Source organism: Cenococcum geophilum, assembly GCF_001692895.1.
Source record: "Cenococcum geophilum 1.58 unplaced genomic scaffold K441scaffold_5, whole genome shotgun sequence".
In the NCBI taxonomy this organism is placed as follows: domain Eukaryota; kingdom Fungi; phylum Ascomycota; class Dothideomycetes; order Gloniales; family Gloniaceae; genus Cenococcum; species Cenococcum geophilum.
Window position 1 is genome coordinate 4434796 of NW_027137563.1, and position 18336 is coordinate 4453131.

The following is an 18336-nucleotide window of genomic DNA, read 5'->3' on the forward strand; positions in this document are numbered from 1 at the left end:
TCCTATCTCTGCATTCTTTCTATCTCAAGGGGTAGTAAAGAAGAAAGCTGCACAAGAACAATCTAAGACTAGTAGAAAGTTTACAAGATCCCTAGAGTGGGACTAGTATATATACTATAACAGATGGCTCTAAAGGACCAATAAATTAATGGCAGATGCTATATGTAAATAGGGGAGAGAAATAGGATTAATATATGCAACGAACTGGAATCTAGGACCCTATATGGAAATATAGACGCAGAGCTTTTATGCAGTCTATAAGGCCCTAGAACACCTAAAACAATAAAGACTAGAAGAGAAACAAGTCTATATCTTTATAGATAGCCAAGCGGCTATTAGAGATTACAGCTTAATTCTCTTACAGGGGGGAAGAACTAGTCTTTAAAATTACGCAAAGCTGTTCCTATTTAGCTAGTAAGGGCATCTCTATTAACTTCTACTGGGTCCTAGCCATTTAGGATCTATGGGGAACGAAATAGCAGATAAGCTAGCAAAAAAGGGCCTTTCTAGAAGAAAACTACAATCTTCTTATACCTCCTTAGCCTATATAGGAGAAGCGGCAAGAGGAAGAGATACTAGAACAGTGGAAAAACAACTGGCAGCAGAATAAAGATAGGAAACACTATACTAAAGGATCTGTAAAGGAAGCCATTCTTTTCTCTTAAAGCCCCTAAGGATAAATACCCTAAAGGCTACAATCGGCTTTCTTCCAGCTAAAGCTAGGAAAAGGCTATTTTAAATCCTTTACTAAAGTAATAGGAGGAGGATAAAGAAGGTAGATGCTTTAGGGAATGTAGAGCACTACAAACCCCTAGACATCTACTACTGGACTGCAACCTATATAGGGAAGAAAGAAGAGAAATACGAAAGAAACTGGGCTCTTCTCTCTCTCTAAAGAAGCTATTTTGTACACAAAAAGGAAGAGAGGCGCTTTTTCTATTTCTAAGTAGGANAGGGATAGCTACTAGAAAGTGGCTAATAACAGCAGGATCTATAGGAGGTAACTCCTACTAGGCTNCTAGAAAAGAGATATTAGTAAGCAAAAGGACAGAAATAAATTACAAAAGGACAGGGAAAGGCGTTAGGATTTCTTATTTTCTTATAGTTTTCTACCGTTTTCTCATTCCCTAGTAGTTGCTTGTAACTTAGTATTTTACTAAGGAACTATAAACCCCTAGTTTAGGGGCTTATAAACTACTAGGACATAGTTACTAGTACATGTTAAGCTGCCCTAAGGGATTCATGTATATAGGACTATAGCGCCATAGCCTAGAGGCTGCATGCGTAGTATTGTACGTAGTATAATACAATGGATATAAAAAAAAAAAAAAAAAACTTTTATCTTAAAATACCACCTATACGCCCGTTGCGCATACGAAATATTACTATAAAAATGTCTGGAACTATAGAACTCCACTTAAAAGAAAAGCCGCCGCCTCTACCTCCTATGCCTCTACCTCCCGCGCCTCTGCCTCCTACTATTTAGTTAATAGCCCTTATATACTATGGAAAGGCATAGATAATAGAGGTTATCCTTAGGGCCGCCTAAAGCCACCTAGTTAATTAGCGCGTAAATATCTATTATAGTTTAATATAGGCTATTATAAACTAGGAGTATAATATAGTTAAGGCTATAAAAAATATAATAGTTGAAATTAAGAAGGATAATAAGCTTAAGGGAAATTTAGGAAATAAAGATTGGGAAAACGCCTTTACGGATATTAAAAAGCTTTCTAAGATTACCTATAAGATTAATAAGATTAAGGCGGTACGAAATATAATTAAGAAGGAGTAGGGAGAGGAACTTTTAGAAGGTCCCTGTAAGCTTTTCTATATATATTACGCACTAAAAAGCATCTGTATCTTTATTAATTAGGTAAAAAGAAGTTAGATCTTTAGGAAAGATACATTAGAAATAATTAATAATATAATACTAAGTCGCCTAGAACTCTTAAAGGCTAGAATCTTAAGGACCCTATACCTAACACCCTTAGACTTTCTTACCGCCTATAAATTTAGATTAGTAGTTAATAAGGAGTTAATTAAGAAATAGAAGCTTATTTATTATCTAAGCTAAGGTTATTGTCACGGGACTCAGTCAATCGAGGCACGAGCGCCGTTTAGAACGTATGCAAGCCTGTACAATTGGATTGTCTATCGACGAGGATATTAAGCTGAGGAGCAGAAGGTGGAGGAAAGGACGTCTATATGTGTGCGCCAAGTCTTAAGCGAGCCCCTGACCAGATCCGTTACGGGTGCCGTAATAGCTATAAACTTTTAGTGCTAGCCTTAACTATTAAAACTAAAGAGGAATCTGCACCAGAGCTAGTTGCTCTAGTACCTCTACTATTACCTTTTAAGGAGGTTAAAGGCTTAAACGTAAGAATACTATATAGCTTATTTCTGTTTGGAGGTAAGGTACTTAAAGCATAAGAAAAAGACTCCAAATCTAATAAATCTACGTCTTTAAAGGATAACTTTGTCGCTAGCTCCCTATAGAACGTAAGGCTAAAAAAGCTTCTAAGAAATCCCTAAGAAAGAAGCTAAAGATAGGACTTATAGAGCCTCTAGCTTCTAGTAGAGCTAATAGGCGAAAGGGAAAAGTAATAATAATTGCTAAAGGAGAGGTAATTATTATAAAAGTACGGCCGAAGCGGAAAATAAAATACTTATATTATTCTAAAACGCCAGCTAAATTAATTAAGGCCCTTAATTCTAAGAAAAAGCTAAAAGATAGTATCTTTTCTATCTTATACTAATTTATTACGGCCTAGTAAGGAAATGGAATAGAAGTCCGCGCGTTATACCAGATACATCTTTAAAAAATAGTAGGGTTATTAAGATTAAATACTAGCGTTTCTTCTACTAATTTATATTTATAAATCTACTTAGTTTCTAAGAATTATAATACTATTAATATTCTCTAGACGGCTAAAAGCTCCTATTTCTGATTTAAAAAGAATAGTTGCCTAGAGTATACAAATAATAACCTTAGAATTTACGCTTATTCTACTATATAGCCTAGCGATTATCTAATAGACTATATAGGATTAAAAAAGCTTATATTAGGCTTAAAAGGAGAACTTCAATAGGACCTACTTGGAATCCACTACGCCAATTTATTTAAATAGTAGGAAGATGTTAGAATTCTAGGCATTTTTAAGGAAGAGTTTAATATATACGTATACTATTTACAAAAGACTACTAGGGAAGAGAAAAATGGTATCCTCCAAACTATATATTATTCCTTACTATAATAGGTGGTTTATATAGATCTGGAGCATTATAAACACACTATGGCTTTACGTACTAATAATACTATTTATTTCATTATATATCCAAGCTACGCGCTCCAGTTTCTTAATGGCTATCTTCCTAAAAAATAAAACTTAGAAATTAATCTTCTCTAGGTATATAAAGGAGGGCTAAATTCTAAAAATAGCTAGCTTTATTCTTATATTTCCTTAGTTAAGGAGGGGAGTTAGTCTTATATAAAACTCCTACCTAGAATGCATTAGTATATACTAAAATAGGTAGATTTGCTTTAAGAACGCGGAGAACTTAATAGTAGGGGGCGTATTAAGAATATGGAGACGGCCTAGACTAGGGCTAATACTAAGAGGTTTAAGCTTAACTAGATACCTATTGCATTAAAAACTAAAGAAATACGGTTTATAAAAGCTATTATTATATAAGGAGCATCTTAAGCAACATTAAGCCGCTTAATTGTTACTTTAGACTTAATCACAATTCTACTAAACACTAGGAAATTAGAAATCCCTAGGCTTAAGAGCTAGTAGAAGGTTATATAGATAAATCTAACTAGTCTTCCCCCGGTTTTAACTCCTACTAGCAAACCTATTACTAGTATTCCTTTATATAAATCCCCGGCCTATATACAACTATAGGCAAAGAGTGCCCTTTTAAATGCTTTAGTTAGAAGACTTTTATAAAATAATCCTTAAGTAAGGGCAAAACAGCGGGTAATCCTAAATCCTACCTTAAATAATAAATATAAAGCATTTTAGGAAAGATATAGGGCGCGTATTACTAAGGCTATTTATAACAGTTTTAAAAAGCTTAAGGAATTTAAATAAGAGGTATTTAGGGCAAGGTTTTACTTTTTAGTAAAAAAACAAGGCTATAGGCGTCCCGTAGATAACTTAGAATACCTTAAAGACCTAAGTTTAGATTTAGAAAATAAGGGTATAACTTCTAGCGCTTCTCTGTTAACCAAGTATAGTTCTAAAGGCTATATTAAAGGCAAAGATAGGGCTATTACGCCTTAAGGCGCTAGGACTACTACTCTAAACTTTAGTCCTAATATCTTTAATAATAAAGTAGTGCTTATAGAGATTAACCGTAAACTAAAGGATCTAAGTAAGCCTAAGGGAAATAGCCTCTAGGATGCTACCCCTAAACAATTATTAACAGTTATTAGTACCTTAGAAGATACTAATAAACTAGCAGTATTATACCGCCTAACGCCTTTACTAATTTCGGAAAGGGGTACTACTTTAGGAGAGTAGGTAATTAACTCTAGTATTCTATAATCTCCTTTATAGAAGAAAATGTAAGTAAAAATATATGCTATTAGAGAAAGAGTGTCTTTAAACCTCTAAGCTAAAGATATTAATATGTAAGATAATAGGAGTGCAAAACTTAAAGTAGAAGGTATAGTAGATAAGGATAATATAGAAGAAGCGGAGGCGATAATTAAGGAGGGAGTATAGGCAGCTTTTAATAAGTTAGAGGAGTATTAGGCGTTAGGGTGTCTTCTTTTTTAGAGTATTTATTACCTACTTTAGAAGATATAAGGAAACGTTAGGGGACAACGTTTTAGGTAGGGGAGGTAAAGTAGTAATGTTAAATACCCCTCAGTTATTTAGTTCGTTTTCTTATTATATATATAAGACTTAGGGTTATATATATTTTAGAAGGAGCTTAGGTTTTAATCTTACCTTACCTTAATATAACTTCTCCTCTACCCTCTATTAATTAATAATTTCTCTAGTATAACTTAAGTTATTCCGTTCTTTTATTTATAATACTTAATTAAGTATTATCTTTTAGTATTGGGCTTTGCTCTTCTATACTACCTATAACAGTAGTAATATTAATCCGGTTATAAAGCCAAAGCTCCCTATATACTACTATATATATATTAAATAGCTTATTAGTAATAGGGCTTAGCGGAATATATAGGGTGTAAAAATATTATTAGAATAGCAATAACTTACCTTCCCTTTATAACCGCGATAATAACTAAAACCTTTTTCTCTTTCTTATATCCAGTATATTCTGGATATATTTCATATTTAGGCTTCGTAAGCTTAATAGGCTATATCTTATAGGCGATAGCACCTAAGTATTGCGCAAAGGAGACTAGCGCGGGGGTAGGCTTAAAGAGAGTTGCGGTTATATAGCGGATACGGTAGCAACTAATATAGCTTAACTAGTAGTAGTAGTAGATATAGCAGCATTAAACAGGGAGTTAATTAATAAAGTTTAACTCTGGCTTGGTGTTAGATTAATACTAAAAATCCTAAATATTGCATCTATACCCTATAAAGAAGGGTGTAGTATATAATTATATTTAAGACTAGCCGCACGTAGCTTCTACTATAGACTTTCAGATAGTAGATCTGCGTGCTCCTATTTATTTATATAGTTATTAAGGTATTTACGTATAGTAATTAGGTGGAATTAATATGCTATTTAATATAGCATAGTATATAGAACGGCAACAGTGTAATATATTGGAAATAGAGCAGATTTACTAATAGCTATAAGTACTGCTAATGTCTAAGCCTATATCTAAAGTCTCTTAAGAATATAATTCTTTTTAGCATCTAAATTTGCCCCCTTTTTATTATATATTTTACGTTTAGGCGTTCTTAACTAAAGGGAGTTATTATAGTAACTATAGCAGGAGCCTTTATCGGTATTAGCAGCAATTAAAGCGTTAGGCTTAGTAAAATACTTATATAGTGTTTCCTTAATATACTTATAATTATTATATAGTTAGAAAAACTTATCTTTTATCTCTATACACTTCTACTTATCTTCCTTTTTACCTCCCCGCTTTAACTAGATGGTGTTATTAGCTAATAAGTTATCCAAGTTTATAAAATTAACTAATAGTAATTGGGATCCGCGTAATAGTAATAGCTAAAAGGTAGAAGAGGGGTGGGATAATAGTGCGTAAAACTGTTACTGTTGGCGAGAATTTAAACGGTGTACTGCCTTTAGCTTTAGCTATAGGAGTGGGTCTTATTTACTAAAGCACTAGTATTTAAATAAAAAAATTACTTTAGCCCTTCTACTATCGCGACTAGCTTAACCACCACGCTGTAGAAGAAAAGAGAAATATTATTTAGGCGCCGGTATTATATATATAACCACTTTACGGATATTTAAAAGATTAATACTAATCCTAATAGCCTTTGTAGCAAAAATAATTTAAATCTTAGAAGATTCTGCCAGTTTTCTAAACTTATCTAGTATTAACTTCTTGCTAAATAATAAGGTTGTTTAATAGAATACAGCCATAATTAAGCAGGTGATATTCTTAGTATATTAAGCTAGATATAGCTACTATAGGTACTTAGATATGCTTCTATACGCCTCTATAGCTTAAACTCTAGTATTAAAGAATATAATAGTCTTTAGAATCTTATACGGAGTAGCTAAGCAGCTCCCTCCCTAAAAGACGGCAGGATTAATATATATTTTAATAGTTAGAGGATTAACAGCCTTATTAAAAAGAAAGTGGAGCGAGGTATATTTAGCAATTATATCCTTTAGTATTTAGCTAAGATAAAAGATAAGCTCTCTATAGGAAATAGAAGTCTACTTAAGGTATATATTAGTATTATTAAAGCCTAAGGACTTCTTAACCGTTTCTAATATTTTTAGATTAAAAGTTATAGAATAGGTAAACCACGGAACCAAGCTTCCAATTAGATTATATATATAGTGTAGCTGCGCATACTTAGGGCGAAACTTCTTGCCCTATTATATAACAAGATAAGCTTTATTAATAGTAACTAAGGCCAATCACTTCTTAAACTTGGGGTCTTTAAGTAGATCTTAGAAAGATAGTATACTAGTAAGCTTAGGACTAATGAAGATGTAAGTATATAGGCCGGCTCTTGTATTCTTAAGCGCTTTATTTATATCCTTAATGTTAGCGTTAAGGAGTAGCGCATTACTACTAATCTAATTAACCTTTTAAACTTACTCTTTTGTAATCTCGTTTAGAGGAAGAAATATTAACGATATAGTATTTTTATAAAGGATTGAAATTACTTACATAATAAGGCTTTTACTAAAGCCGGTTTGTATAATAAGGATAATATTAATGCGATTATAGATCAGCCTCCGAATATAGGTTACCTACTTATTTTTTATATAGAATTCGTCGCCGTATAGCAGTAATATAGTATCTTAAATTACGTTATCTCGTGCTTAAGTTATTGTGTTGGGCTTCTTCTTATTTTAGATTTTTCTCTAAACTCTAGCTACTTATATCTTTAGTATATTCTAATAGGCTAAGCTAGTAGAGAGTTAAGGTGTATCCTAGCTAGCTAAGCTAGTAGAAAGTTAAGATATTTATAGATTTATCTACAGTAACTAAGGAGCTTTATTATCTGCTATTAGTAACTAAAACGCCTTATTATTAATGCGTTGCTTTTTAAAGATATTTACTGCACTAATAGTATTATCCACTACCTCGCTAGCAGTACGAGGATAGTTATATACTGTACTAGGCGTATATCTAACTTTTAGCTTCATTATTAAGGCCTTTAAGCGTTTTTTTATACTAAACGGCGGTATATAGCTTATTAGTAAACATAGAGTCGGTAGGGGGTTTATAGGTTAATATTTAGGTGGTGTAGGTAGCGAAGGAGTAATAAAGCAGGTAATAAGGTATAGAATTAATCTAGATATAATATATTAGCTATTTAGGTGTTTATCTACTATAAATATTAATATAGGAGGTTAAACGTTAAGGATTAGTAATGGTTAATGGCTCTAGCTAAATATTTACTATTTTAGCGGTAATATTTAAGGCAAAACGTAGCGGTAACCACCAGGCCGATCGTAATAATTTTAGTAGCATTAGAATCGCCTTATAAAGCTATAGAATATAATATTAGCTAATTATCTATAAAGGCGTTAGTTTATTATTAATTAATAGTAGTAGGGTTTTAGGCGGAGCTTTAAAGGGGAAACCCGCTTATTTAAGACGAAATATAGTAGTAACCACCAGGCCGTTCGCAATAATTTTAGTAGCGTTAGAATTACCTTATAAAGTTCTAGAACATAACATTAGCCAATTATTTATAAAGGTGTTAGTTTATTATTGGTTAATAGCTAAAAATTTAGTATAGCGCGCGAGTTTATATAAGAATTATATATAAATTAGCGCGAGGGACTAATAAATTTCTAAACTGTGTACTAGATAATAACAATATAAGATAATCAATCTATTATATAAGCAGCTTATAATTAGCTAATCGTCTAGGATTAAGATAATACCAGACGACAACAATATAAGATAATTAATCTGTTATGTAAGCAGCTTATAATTGGCTGATCGTCTAGGACCGAGATAAGCATTATGTATCCCTTTATTCGCTAAGACATTGCTAGCGCTAGTAAGGGGGTCTCGCTTGGCATAGTAATTATGTCCTTTGCATACAAATTTATTAGTAATCTATATTATTAGAATGAAATCGCGTCTAGCACTCCCCCTTAAGACAGAGTGGCATATTACAAAACACACACCCTCTAACTAAACGTTTTGGTACACTATTTACCCCTTTCCCTAAGACCTTTTTGCACTTTAATTAATAAGAACACCACGCGCAAGTGCCTCTTTTAGGACGCTTTTCCCAGTAGTGTAAATGCTGGAGATTAGGGTTAAATACCCTCTTACCCCCTAGCCCTACTCGTAAGCTCTGTAGCTTTACCCTTTTAAAATACCTAAAAGGCTTATAGTAAAGCTTAATCCTAAATTGTAAGTGCATAAGAGGACGCTTCTGTACTATATATAATCGATATAGTCTATAAGTATTTATATAAGCTATATCAATTAACTAGTAAAATAAGGGCTACTAATTCCTAAAGGTAGGCTTATAAGTTTTGTATACCTCCCTAAACTAATTTATAAGATCTACGCCTCCTATATATTAATTATAATTATTAATAAAGCAGGGAATCTGAAGCTCTTTTATTGGTGAGTCACCAAATATATACTAAACAATTCGACCATTTATAGACGTCTTTACAGGACGTCTTCTCTCCTTCGCTTAAAAGTCCTCTGCCTTATCTATAGTATAGATATTACTTAAACCTAGGACAATATTATTATCCTACTAAGCTAAGTAAAGTATATCCTAAACTATTGCCGCGAGGAGGGTATTCCATATAAGCTTTATAGCGAATTAGTTCTTTATCTCCGTTAATTCTATAGGAAACTCCTTATATAGCCGCGTAGTACCCACTACACCAAATTTATAAGCTCGTAGCTCTGAAAATAGGGGTATTAACATAAAGTAATTGTCCATATATATTGTAAGGTAACGGCGTAGGAGGAAAGGTGCAAGGTTGCGTACAAGACACCCTGTATTTATAAGGGTTGGGTGAAGAACTATATCCTATAATCCCTTCTCTCTAGAGCTCCAAATCTAATTAAATATATATCTATGGTCCGCGATTCCGTAGATCTTATACCTTATTTAATTAGTTTCTTTGGCATCTTATACGTATATAAGGATCTATAATAATTAGCGGGGTAGCGGGGTAATAAGAGAGACATACGTACCTACCAAAGCACCGTACCATAAGTTCGTCAATACTCACTTCAGAAGAAGGAGAGTAATATCGTTGAGAAGAAGCTTGAATAGATGAAGCAAGAGGTTTAAGCTTATACCACCAGACCTTATTAGAAGGTAAGTGATACCTATTTCGTTTATTACTCTTAGGACAAGAAATATGGCAATACCGCTTAATTTGCTTAAAGCGGCAACGCGATATATGGCTTATAATCGAGTATAAAGGACCTTTATTAAAGTCTAAATTCCAATACATCTCAATTTGAGGCTCCTCGTGAACTCCTATATATATAATAGCGCCAAGAAAGACGTATAACTCCTCCACAAGCAGATCTGTCCATTCTCGTGCCCTTTCCTTCATTGTATGTAGTCTTTATATGCTCACGTATCGATTGGTATTTGTAGTAATTGTTTGGAAGAGATCGCGAGTAAAGAATAAGCTAAAGTAGTCGAATGGGTGTGGTTTTGGAGGAAAGGAAGTAGGTAAGAGTGCTTTTGCTGTCTGCTGAGGCTCGCATTTAAAAGGCTCGTAGGAGACGCTAGTAATTGGTCCAAGTTTAAGGAGTATATCCTCAAGGGATTGAGCTTTTTGCCTCTTGGCCTGCGTAGGTGGGCTGGAAGTATCGTCCATTGCATGAGCGCATAATTAGGGGGGAACGCCTGGACGCGATTTCATTACCTCAGCGAGCTCAGACGTGATTTTTTAGCTAGCGTCGGAATAACCTATGCCGTCTTCCGAATTGCAAAATCACGTCTGAGAGGCTTTGGCGAGTTTTGTTAAAAGCATAAGCAAAAATCTTAGTTTTAGCAATTTTGTACGGGGATTTCCTCTACAATATAATAAAATAAAGTCTTTAAAAGTTCATAGATATATCTTAGGTGGCTACTTTATATACTAACAGCTTTAGAATTATAATATCCCCTCCTNAATCTGAGATTAATTTNGTTAAAGTTAAAATTCCCNTTGTTAAAAGNATAAGNACCTTTACGTACCCTTATATANGGGCCNACGTAAGGTATAAAAAGCCTAAAATCTCATAATTTATANAGCTAGATCTCCTGAGTAATTTAATATAATTTTTACCTTAAAATACGTTGTGGGGAGATTAATTAATTTTGTTGGGGTTTATAAGTTTTCCTTATAAAAAAAGCTTATNCTTCCATACAAATCTCGCCAAAGTCCCTCAGACCAAGAAATCGATCAAATATCCGAAGGAGTTTAGCGCGCCAGCGCAATCGATTTCTTAGTATGAGTCCACTGAGGTAAGCGATTTCATTTAAATGATGTAGATTACTAATAAATTTGTATGCAAAGGACATAATTACTATGCCAAGCGAGACCCCCTTGCTAGCGCTGGCAATGTCTCAGCGGACGAAGGGATAGAATGCGCGAGGAGGGCATTATATATTAATTGCGCATTAAGTGCAAAATGCGTAATTAGCTGCACTGCATTATTAAATACAGCTATAGCAGTATGCCGCACTATATTGTTAAATACAGCAGTACACAGCAGTATGCCGCACTGCATTATTAAATATAGCAGTATGCCGCACTGCATTGTTAAATGCAGTAGTATGCCGCACCTTAGTTAATACGGAGGACCACGCAAAATTGAATTTCCCCTTCCTATTTGGGAAAAGCGTCGTTTCGATGCCAAGACCCCACCAAAAATCAACTTAATCAACTTAATTAAAGCTTTTGATACTAATATACCATCTATATAGCTTCCAAAACGTGGTGTTTTACCGTTTAATATTCACGTGATTAACCTCGTTCCATCGCACCTTATATTCTACAGGCTTTCGAGCTTTTCGAGGCCTCAATTACCTCTGTTCCCGGCCTTCTACTTGGCTTTCTACCCGTTCAACTACCTAATTATAGAGCTGTCGATCTGCAATCAAGCCAGGGCCTTAAGCATCTTAACGTCGATTTGGAACGACTAAATTAACTAATTTTTGCCACTCTTCCTCAGTAATCTCCTTAATTTCCTCACGGCTCTACGCAGGAAGAAAGAATTGCAGATAGGCGTCAGGTAAACCACAATGATTGCGTAATGTCTCGTAGCCCGTTTAAAGCACCTCAACGATCATAGAAAGCTTGCGATTGGCTTCCTTATGGAGTTACTTTTGCCTTCGCTGCTTTTCCTCCGCTCCCTCTCTATAATTATTGCCTCCTTTAAGTTCTATAATCTTCTTAATATAACGAGGTATCCTCTTAATCTACTGCTGAATTCGCAACTGCTTAAGATCTTACTAAGCTCTAAGCTAAGCCTGCTCTGCAGCTACACGGGAGGTAAGTGGGCCTTTTTTTATAGTTATCCGTTTTAGGTAGCTCCAACAGGGCTTAATTATATTTAGATCAGGCGAATTACCTAGCAAAAGAAGACGTTAAATCTCGCAGGCGTTAAAGTAGACCTGGTAAATCTTTGTAATATAAGAGGTAGCCTTGTCTTCTTATACGATTGTATTAGGATTTAAGTACGTAAGGCTCTAGGCAAACGGAAGGAGTTTTAGTATCAAAATATTTATTAAATATTGCTACTAGTTAATTCCACCTCCATCTAATCGAGTAAAAGCTCCGTACGATGCTGTAAACTTCCATTTAGCAGGAGCTCCGCCTATACGCCTCCCGTAACGTAGTTCGTGTAAGCTTCTTTTAGTATCTTGTTTCTTTTTCTAAGCCTTATATACCTCTAGCTCTAGAGCTTTATTCCAGATCTTAATAATAGATTTTAATTTATCCAATTCCTTCTTTGTTTGAGGCTTCCAAATATAGTAAGGGCCTTTAAAGTTGTATATAAAGCAACCCCAGAATATAAACTCGGAGTACCCCTTCCACCGTTCTCGTACGCAGCTACGTACGCAGGCCTCGTGCGGTCGTCGCCATACTTAGTAGCTCCCTTGACGGTGGCCCAAAACAATACTTGTCTTATCTAACCAAATTACAGCCTTCTAATCTTCTAACGTCTAGTGGTAGTAGGCCAATGTAAATCTATATCGTTTATTCTTTATAGCTGTAGTTAATCCAGGCTTCCTTATTGGCTTTATTTTACGGAAGCCGTACTTTTGGAGTATTTTTTAAACGGATGATGTAGACAGGCCTGTTTCGCGAGCAATTATTTTAGTGCTTTTTTTACATCCGTAACGATCGCACGTAACGGTATTAATAACTTTTTACTTAAGATTAGGGGTAATAGTTTTCTTATACCCTAGGCTAGGCTTATTTTTAAGGTAATTATTAAGGAGGACCCAATCTGCACGCCAGCCATTCTCTACTGCCTTTTTTACTAGGTTGCCGATGTGCCTAGCGCTAATTCCAGTAACATAAGTGATTACCTTTAGGGGTGTTCCTAGAGCCTTTATTACTATAGCCTGCGCCCTTATTACAAGGCCGTAGCGAGGCATTTTGGGCTCTAAAATTGATAGAAAAAATAGTAGAAGGTATGTAAAGGACGTTATAAGCAATTAAGTAAATAGATTCTATCAAAAAGTTGGTGTAGAGTTGCTTTTTACAAGCTCAAAGTCAAAAAGTCGGTATGTTGGGGTGGGGTCTTGGCATTGAAACGACGCTTTTCCCAAATAGGAAGGGGAAATTCAATTTTGCGTGGTCCTCCGTACTATACGCTACATATTATAGTGCGCGGAATGCGCATTTAGCCGCCAAATGCTGCCAAATGCTGTAAAAATGCTAGTAAATTTTTTCCTAACGTACGCCAGTATAGCATAAGGCTAAAGTAGGGTTAGTAACGGATTTTAATAGGTATATAACCTTACTATCTATAAATCTAGTTATATAAATAACCTAAAACCTACCTATAAGGTATTAATAACCTACCTATATAAGCGAGCTTTAGAATACTTTTAATAGTTTACTAGATTTACGTAATAACGTTAAGCTATAGGCTCTAGGCATAAATAGACTAATTAGGATTTTCTATCCTAGGGATAGAAAATTGCTATTAGCTCGGTTAAATGCGGGGGGGTCTTAGTAAGGTAAATCTAATTAATTAAATAACTTTAACCGCCGGTTAAAGTTTCTTAACATCTTCGCGCCGCGTATATATACTACTTATTTCTCTATACGCAAAATTAAAACGCTTTTCCCCCTTTAAATTTTTTCCTTACTAAGGTTTTTTATAGGGTTTTATTAAGGCTTAAGTATATAAAGAATTGAGGACAACCCTTTTTAAAGGGAGGGGGGCATTATTAGGTAAAACCTAAGTAGATAATTATATAGCCGTAAGGTATAGGTGTTAGATAGTTTATATAGAGCTATTTATTAATAAAATGGGTTAATTAATTAATGATCTTAATTTTACCTTAATTATTAATTGACCTAGGGTCCCTGGGCTTAGACGAAGATATTTATAATATACGTGACCTATATACGTAACTTATGCACGTCCTACGCTATAGAGAATATAGATTATCTAATATACCCCCTTAGCTTTGACCTGGTTGAGGACGAAGCTAACTACCTTCTTATGTCCGTTAGTGCGTTAATTAAACTATAATCTTATCTAAATCCTTCCATCTCGCTCTAATATTCTCCCTTAGGTCCTCTAATTACTTCTCCTTATTTAGCCGCTCCTTAATATCTACTATTCTAATTATATTAACGAAGCTCTTAAACCTCTACTTAGGCAGGGCCTTTATAAGTCTATTAGTAATTATCTTCTTTATTACTTTCTATTAAAATAGCACTCGTCTTATTACGTATTCTTAAGGTAATTAGTGTTAATAGATATTAATATATTAAAGCTTTGTAATTAGCTTTGCCGTATTTTTTATAATTAGTTAAAGTATCTAGGTATTATTATAGTTAATAATTAAGGGCTTATTTAGCCTTAACGTTATTACTTTAAGCAGCCTACTAATAAAGATAACTTCCTTTACTGTCTATAATAGGGCTAAGAGCTTAGCTTCTATGCTCGACGTTATAACTATACCCTACTTATTTACTCTTCAGGTAATCGGCCCCCTAAATAGCTTTATAATGTATCCTTATAAGCTCTTTCTATTAACGGAGTTATCTGTAAATAATGCGTTACTAGCACAGATAAATAATTGCGCTTTACTTCTACCGTCTCCGTTATCTCGTCCTTAGTCGCGTATTTCTTTATCTCTCCCTCTACTGTTCATTCCTTCCTTATCTTCTCTATAGTAGATTACTCTACTCCTCGTACTATATAGGTACTAGATAACTCTATATACTACTTAATAGTGTTTTTAGCTTAGGTCCTAATTAAACCTTACTAGCCGTAATACTGCAAAGGCAATATTTAGACGCGTTGTAGTAGCTATATAGAGTACTAAACCCAGTTTTCTCTAATATAGCATTATAGAAGCTAGTAGGGATATAGGACGGACTAATAGGTCTATATTAGGGGATAAACGCGTCGGACAGATTATACGGTAATTAGTAGGAAAGAGTTCCGATTCTACCATAGGAGTATCTAGAAGACGCCCTCTAAGATCTATCTTATATTAGTTAGCTATCTTCTTAATATAGGCTTCTTAGGATAGCTATAGGAGCCTCTAGCTATAATTACGTAGTATGTAGATTCCTAGGAACTATTTTAGCTCGCTAAGGGTACTTATCTAGTATTCCTTACTTAGCTCCTTAATTGCTTTTTAAGCTTTTTTCTTATCTATTTTTCGGTAGCAGAAGACAATATTATTAACGTAGAAGAAGATAATTATTTTACCTTTTAGCATAATATACGGCTCTTAGGGTACTTCTTTAAAACCCAATTCGTTTAATAAGCTTATAAGATTCTTCTACTATAATAGTGGTGATCGTCAGTCTGTATAGGGCTTTTCTTAAGCGTAGTACTTTGTCTATCTTTCCTTTATTAAACCCTGGCGGTAGCTTTATATAGACGACCTCATCAAAATCGTAATAGATAAACGCATTAACTGTATCTATCTATGTCGTCTTTAGGTTAAATTTTATAGTAATCGCTATAAGGGTTTAGAAGGTTATACTAGCTAATATAGTAGCTCTTATAGGTAGGTCTTCTAGGGCCTGTTAATTTCCGCAGACTATTAAGCGTGCCTTATATTTCTAAAGAAATCCGTACTTATCCGTCTTATAGATAAACACCTATATTAAGCTAAAGACCTACTATCCCTTTACGTACTTCTTATCTATTTCTTAAAACAACCTTATTTAATAATAAGATTAGAGATAGGCTTATTAAGCCTCTTAAAACTAATCTTAAAGAGGATGTATATTAAGGTCTTAGATTAACTAGGGTGGCGGAGGTAGATTCTTCCTATATAATCTAATATTACGTATTCTACCTAATTTCAGCTTACTATTGTTAAGTTAACTATTAAGGTTAAACTTCCTTCCTATTAAGAAGGCGCCGTGATAGGCTGATGTAATCCTTTTAGTAATAAAGTCTTTAAACCTATTATCGCTAGCTTCCTTAAATAAGTCTTTAACTAAGTTATTAGACACCCCTTAAGTATTAAACGTATCTCCTGCTTAATAAGCAACGTCTTAATTAGTACCTTATATATCTAACTTTATAGAATACTTAACGTAAAAGGTATAACGTGGGTGACAGGGTTTTGACGGTGTGATGAGTTTTGACGGTTTTAAGGTTTCCCATACAAACTTTGTCTGTGTCCTCTCGCTTAAAGTTTTGATGTTCAAAACCGTCAAAACCCATCACACCGTCAAAACCCTGTCACCTACGTTATAGAGATTCTTTATCTTCTTCTATTAGAGGTAGTGTATAGTATATATCTTTAAGAGCTCTTATAAGCTTAAGATCTGCTAACTTATTAAAGGTTTATACTAGCTTATTAACGTCGTTATTGTCTTCCTTTTAAATTAATAGTTTAAATATTTCTTTATCGTCTTCTAGAAGGACCTTATTCTTAGTTAAGGTATTAAGGAATTAAATCTTCTTAATTAGCGTATCTAACTTAGCGTATAAGTCCTTTAAGATATCTGTTCGCTTACCGTTAAAAAACATCTTCTTATTAAAGATAATATCCCTAGTAAAGATAATAATACCTTTATATGGGATCTAGATCCTATAAATATTGGTAGAGTTATAGCTAATAAGGTAGCCGATATGGGCTCGCGGATCTAGCTTGCTTAGCCTTTTTTTCTTTAGCTAGGCGTCCAACGTTATTATATACACCCTATAGCCATAGGCTTTTAGGTATACTAGTTGCGGCTTTTTTAACCTATTAGCTAGGAAGGTATAAAACTTCTTATATAGCAATTTCTAACTATTACTTTTTAGTGGCGTTTAATCTTAAAGGTACACTATATAGTTAACTATCTCGTTCTATAGGTTATGTGGTAGATTAGCAGCAATTTTTATTACTTATAATCTCTTAATAATTATACCCCCTAAGTGTTCGGTGGTATTATTTTAAGCTTAGGTATATAGCACTAAAGGCTTAAATATAATTCCTTAAGTCCGTAGCTATTTAAGGGTTCTCCTTCTTCCTAGCTTATTGTTTAATCTAATAGTATTAACCTTAAGGTTATACCTTAGACGAATCTATTAGGTGAAATCTTTAAGCACTTATAGTGTCTTCTTTCTTTATTATACGTTATTATAAAATACGGGAAGGTTTTTTTTAAAAAGGTATTATAGATAAATATAACATGTATAAATCTAGTATACGCTTCCTTAAGGTTAGTCTAGTTAATATAGAGGTTAAGATAAGGTTTATTAATATTCTATTTTAAGAACCTTCTTAAAACCTAACGCTTAATTTTAGCGAGACTGTAATATTAACATTCCGTTATCTTTAGGCCTTAAAGCCTAAGTCTTAAGGCGTTAAGACCTAAATAATAAAGGCTTATAGGTCCTAAATAACCTAGACACAGATGCTATAGACATATATCTCCTTTTAAATCTAGACGAGCGTCTCTTAATAATGCTTTACGCTTCCGTTAACGTAGTAGTTAGCTTATATTAAACGCTAATAGGCTTTCTAGTTGGGCGTATTTAATAGTCTATTATCTATAACGTTCTTCTATTTAATATAGGATTATATTATCCTTCCAAACTAGAAGATTATTATCTCCTTTATTATCCTAGTAGTACCCTTATTTTTAAAGTAGACGGAACGATATAAGGTTCGTATTAAAGTCCGTATAAAAGGTAACGTCCTTAAGATATAGAATTCCCTTACTTTTGTTTAGTTTTATAACTTAGATAGTAATATTGCCGTAGCCTAGTATAGGCACTTCTAAGCTGCCGGCAATAATGTATTTATATCTTAAAGCTTTCTTAAAGTTGTAGAAACAAAAGAGGTTATTAAAGATATAGAGAGTAGTTTCTAAGTTAAGAATAGTTAATAGCTTTAGCGGATGGAGTTAACTAGTATAATAAGATTCTAGGAATATCGCATTAGCTTCTTCCTTAATCTTAACTATCTCCTAGCTCTTATTCTATTATTATTAAGCCTTATCTTCTTATTCTTGAAGTCTAATCTTTATAACTTAGTTAGCGAGATT

General features: G+C 33.9%; 2 protein-coding genes across 2 annotated transcripts; one reads left to right on the top strand and one right to left on the bottom strand.

Moving 5' to 3' along the window:
- Positions 1-8697: 8697 nt before the first annotated feature.
- On the bottom strand, positions 8698-10474 carry K441DRAFT_653614 (uncharacterized protein; the record flags this gene model as incomplete). The annotated part of the gene is made up of 6 exons (XM_067647557.1): positions 8698-8833; positions 8867-8915; positions 8958-9104; positions 9513-9665; positions 9829-10197; positions 10228-10474. Coding segments are annotated over 6 exons (1051 nt in total), but the record flags the coding sequence as incomplete, so codon positions are not given.
- Positions 10475-11978: 1504 nt separating this feature from the next.
- Positions 11979-12245, top strand: K441DRAFT_733651 (uncharacterized protein; the record flags this gene model as incomplete). The annotated part of the gene is made up of 1 exon (XM_067654260.1): positions 11979-12245. A coding segment is annotated over one exon (192 nt), but the record flags the coding sequence as incomplete, so codon positions are not given.
- Positions 12246-18336: the final 6091 nt, after the last annotated feature.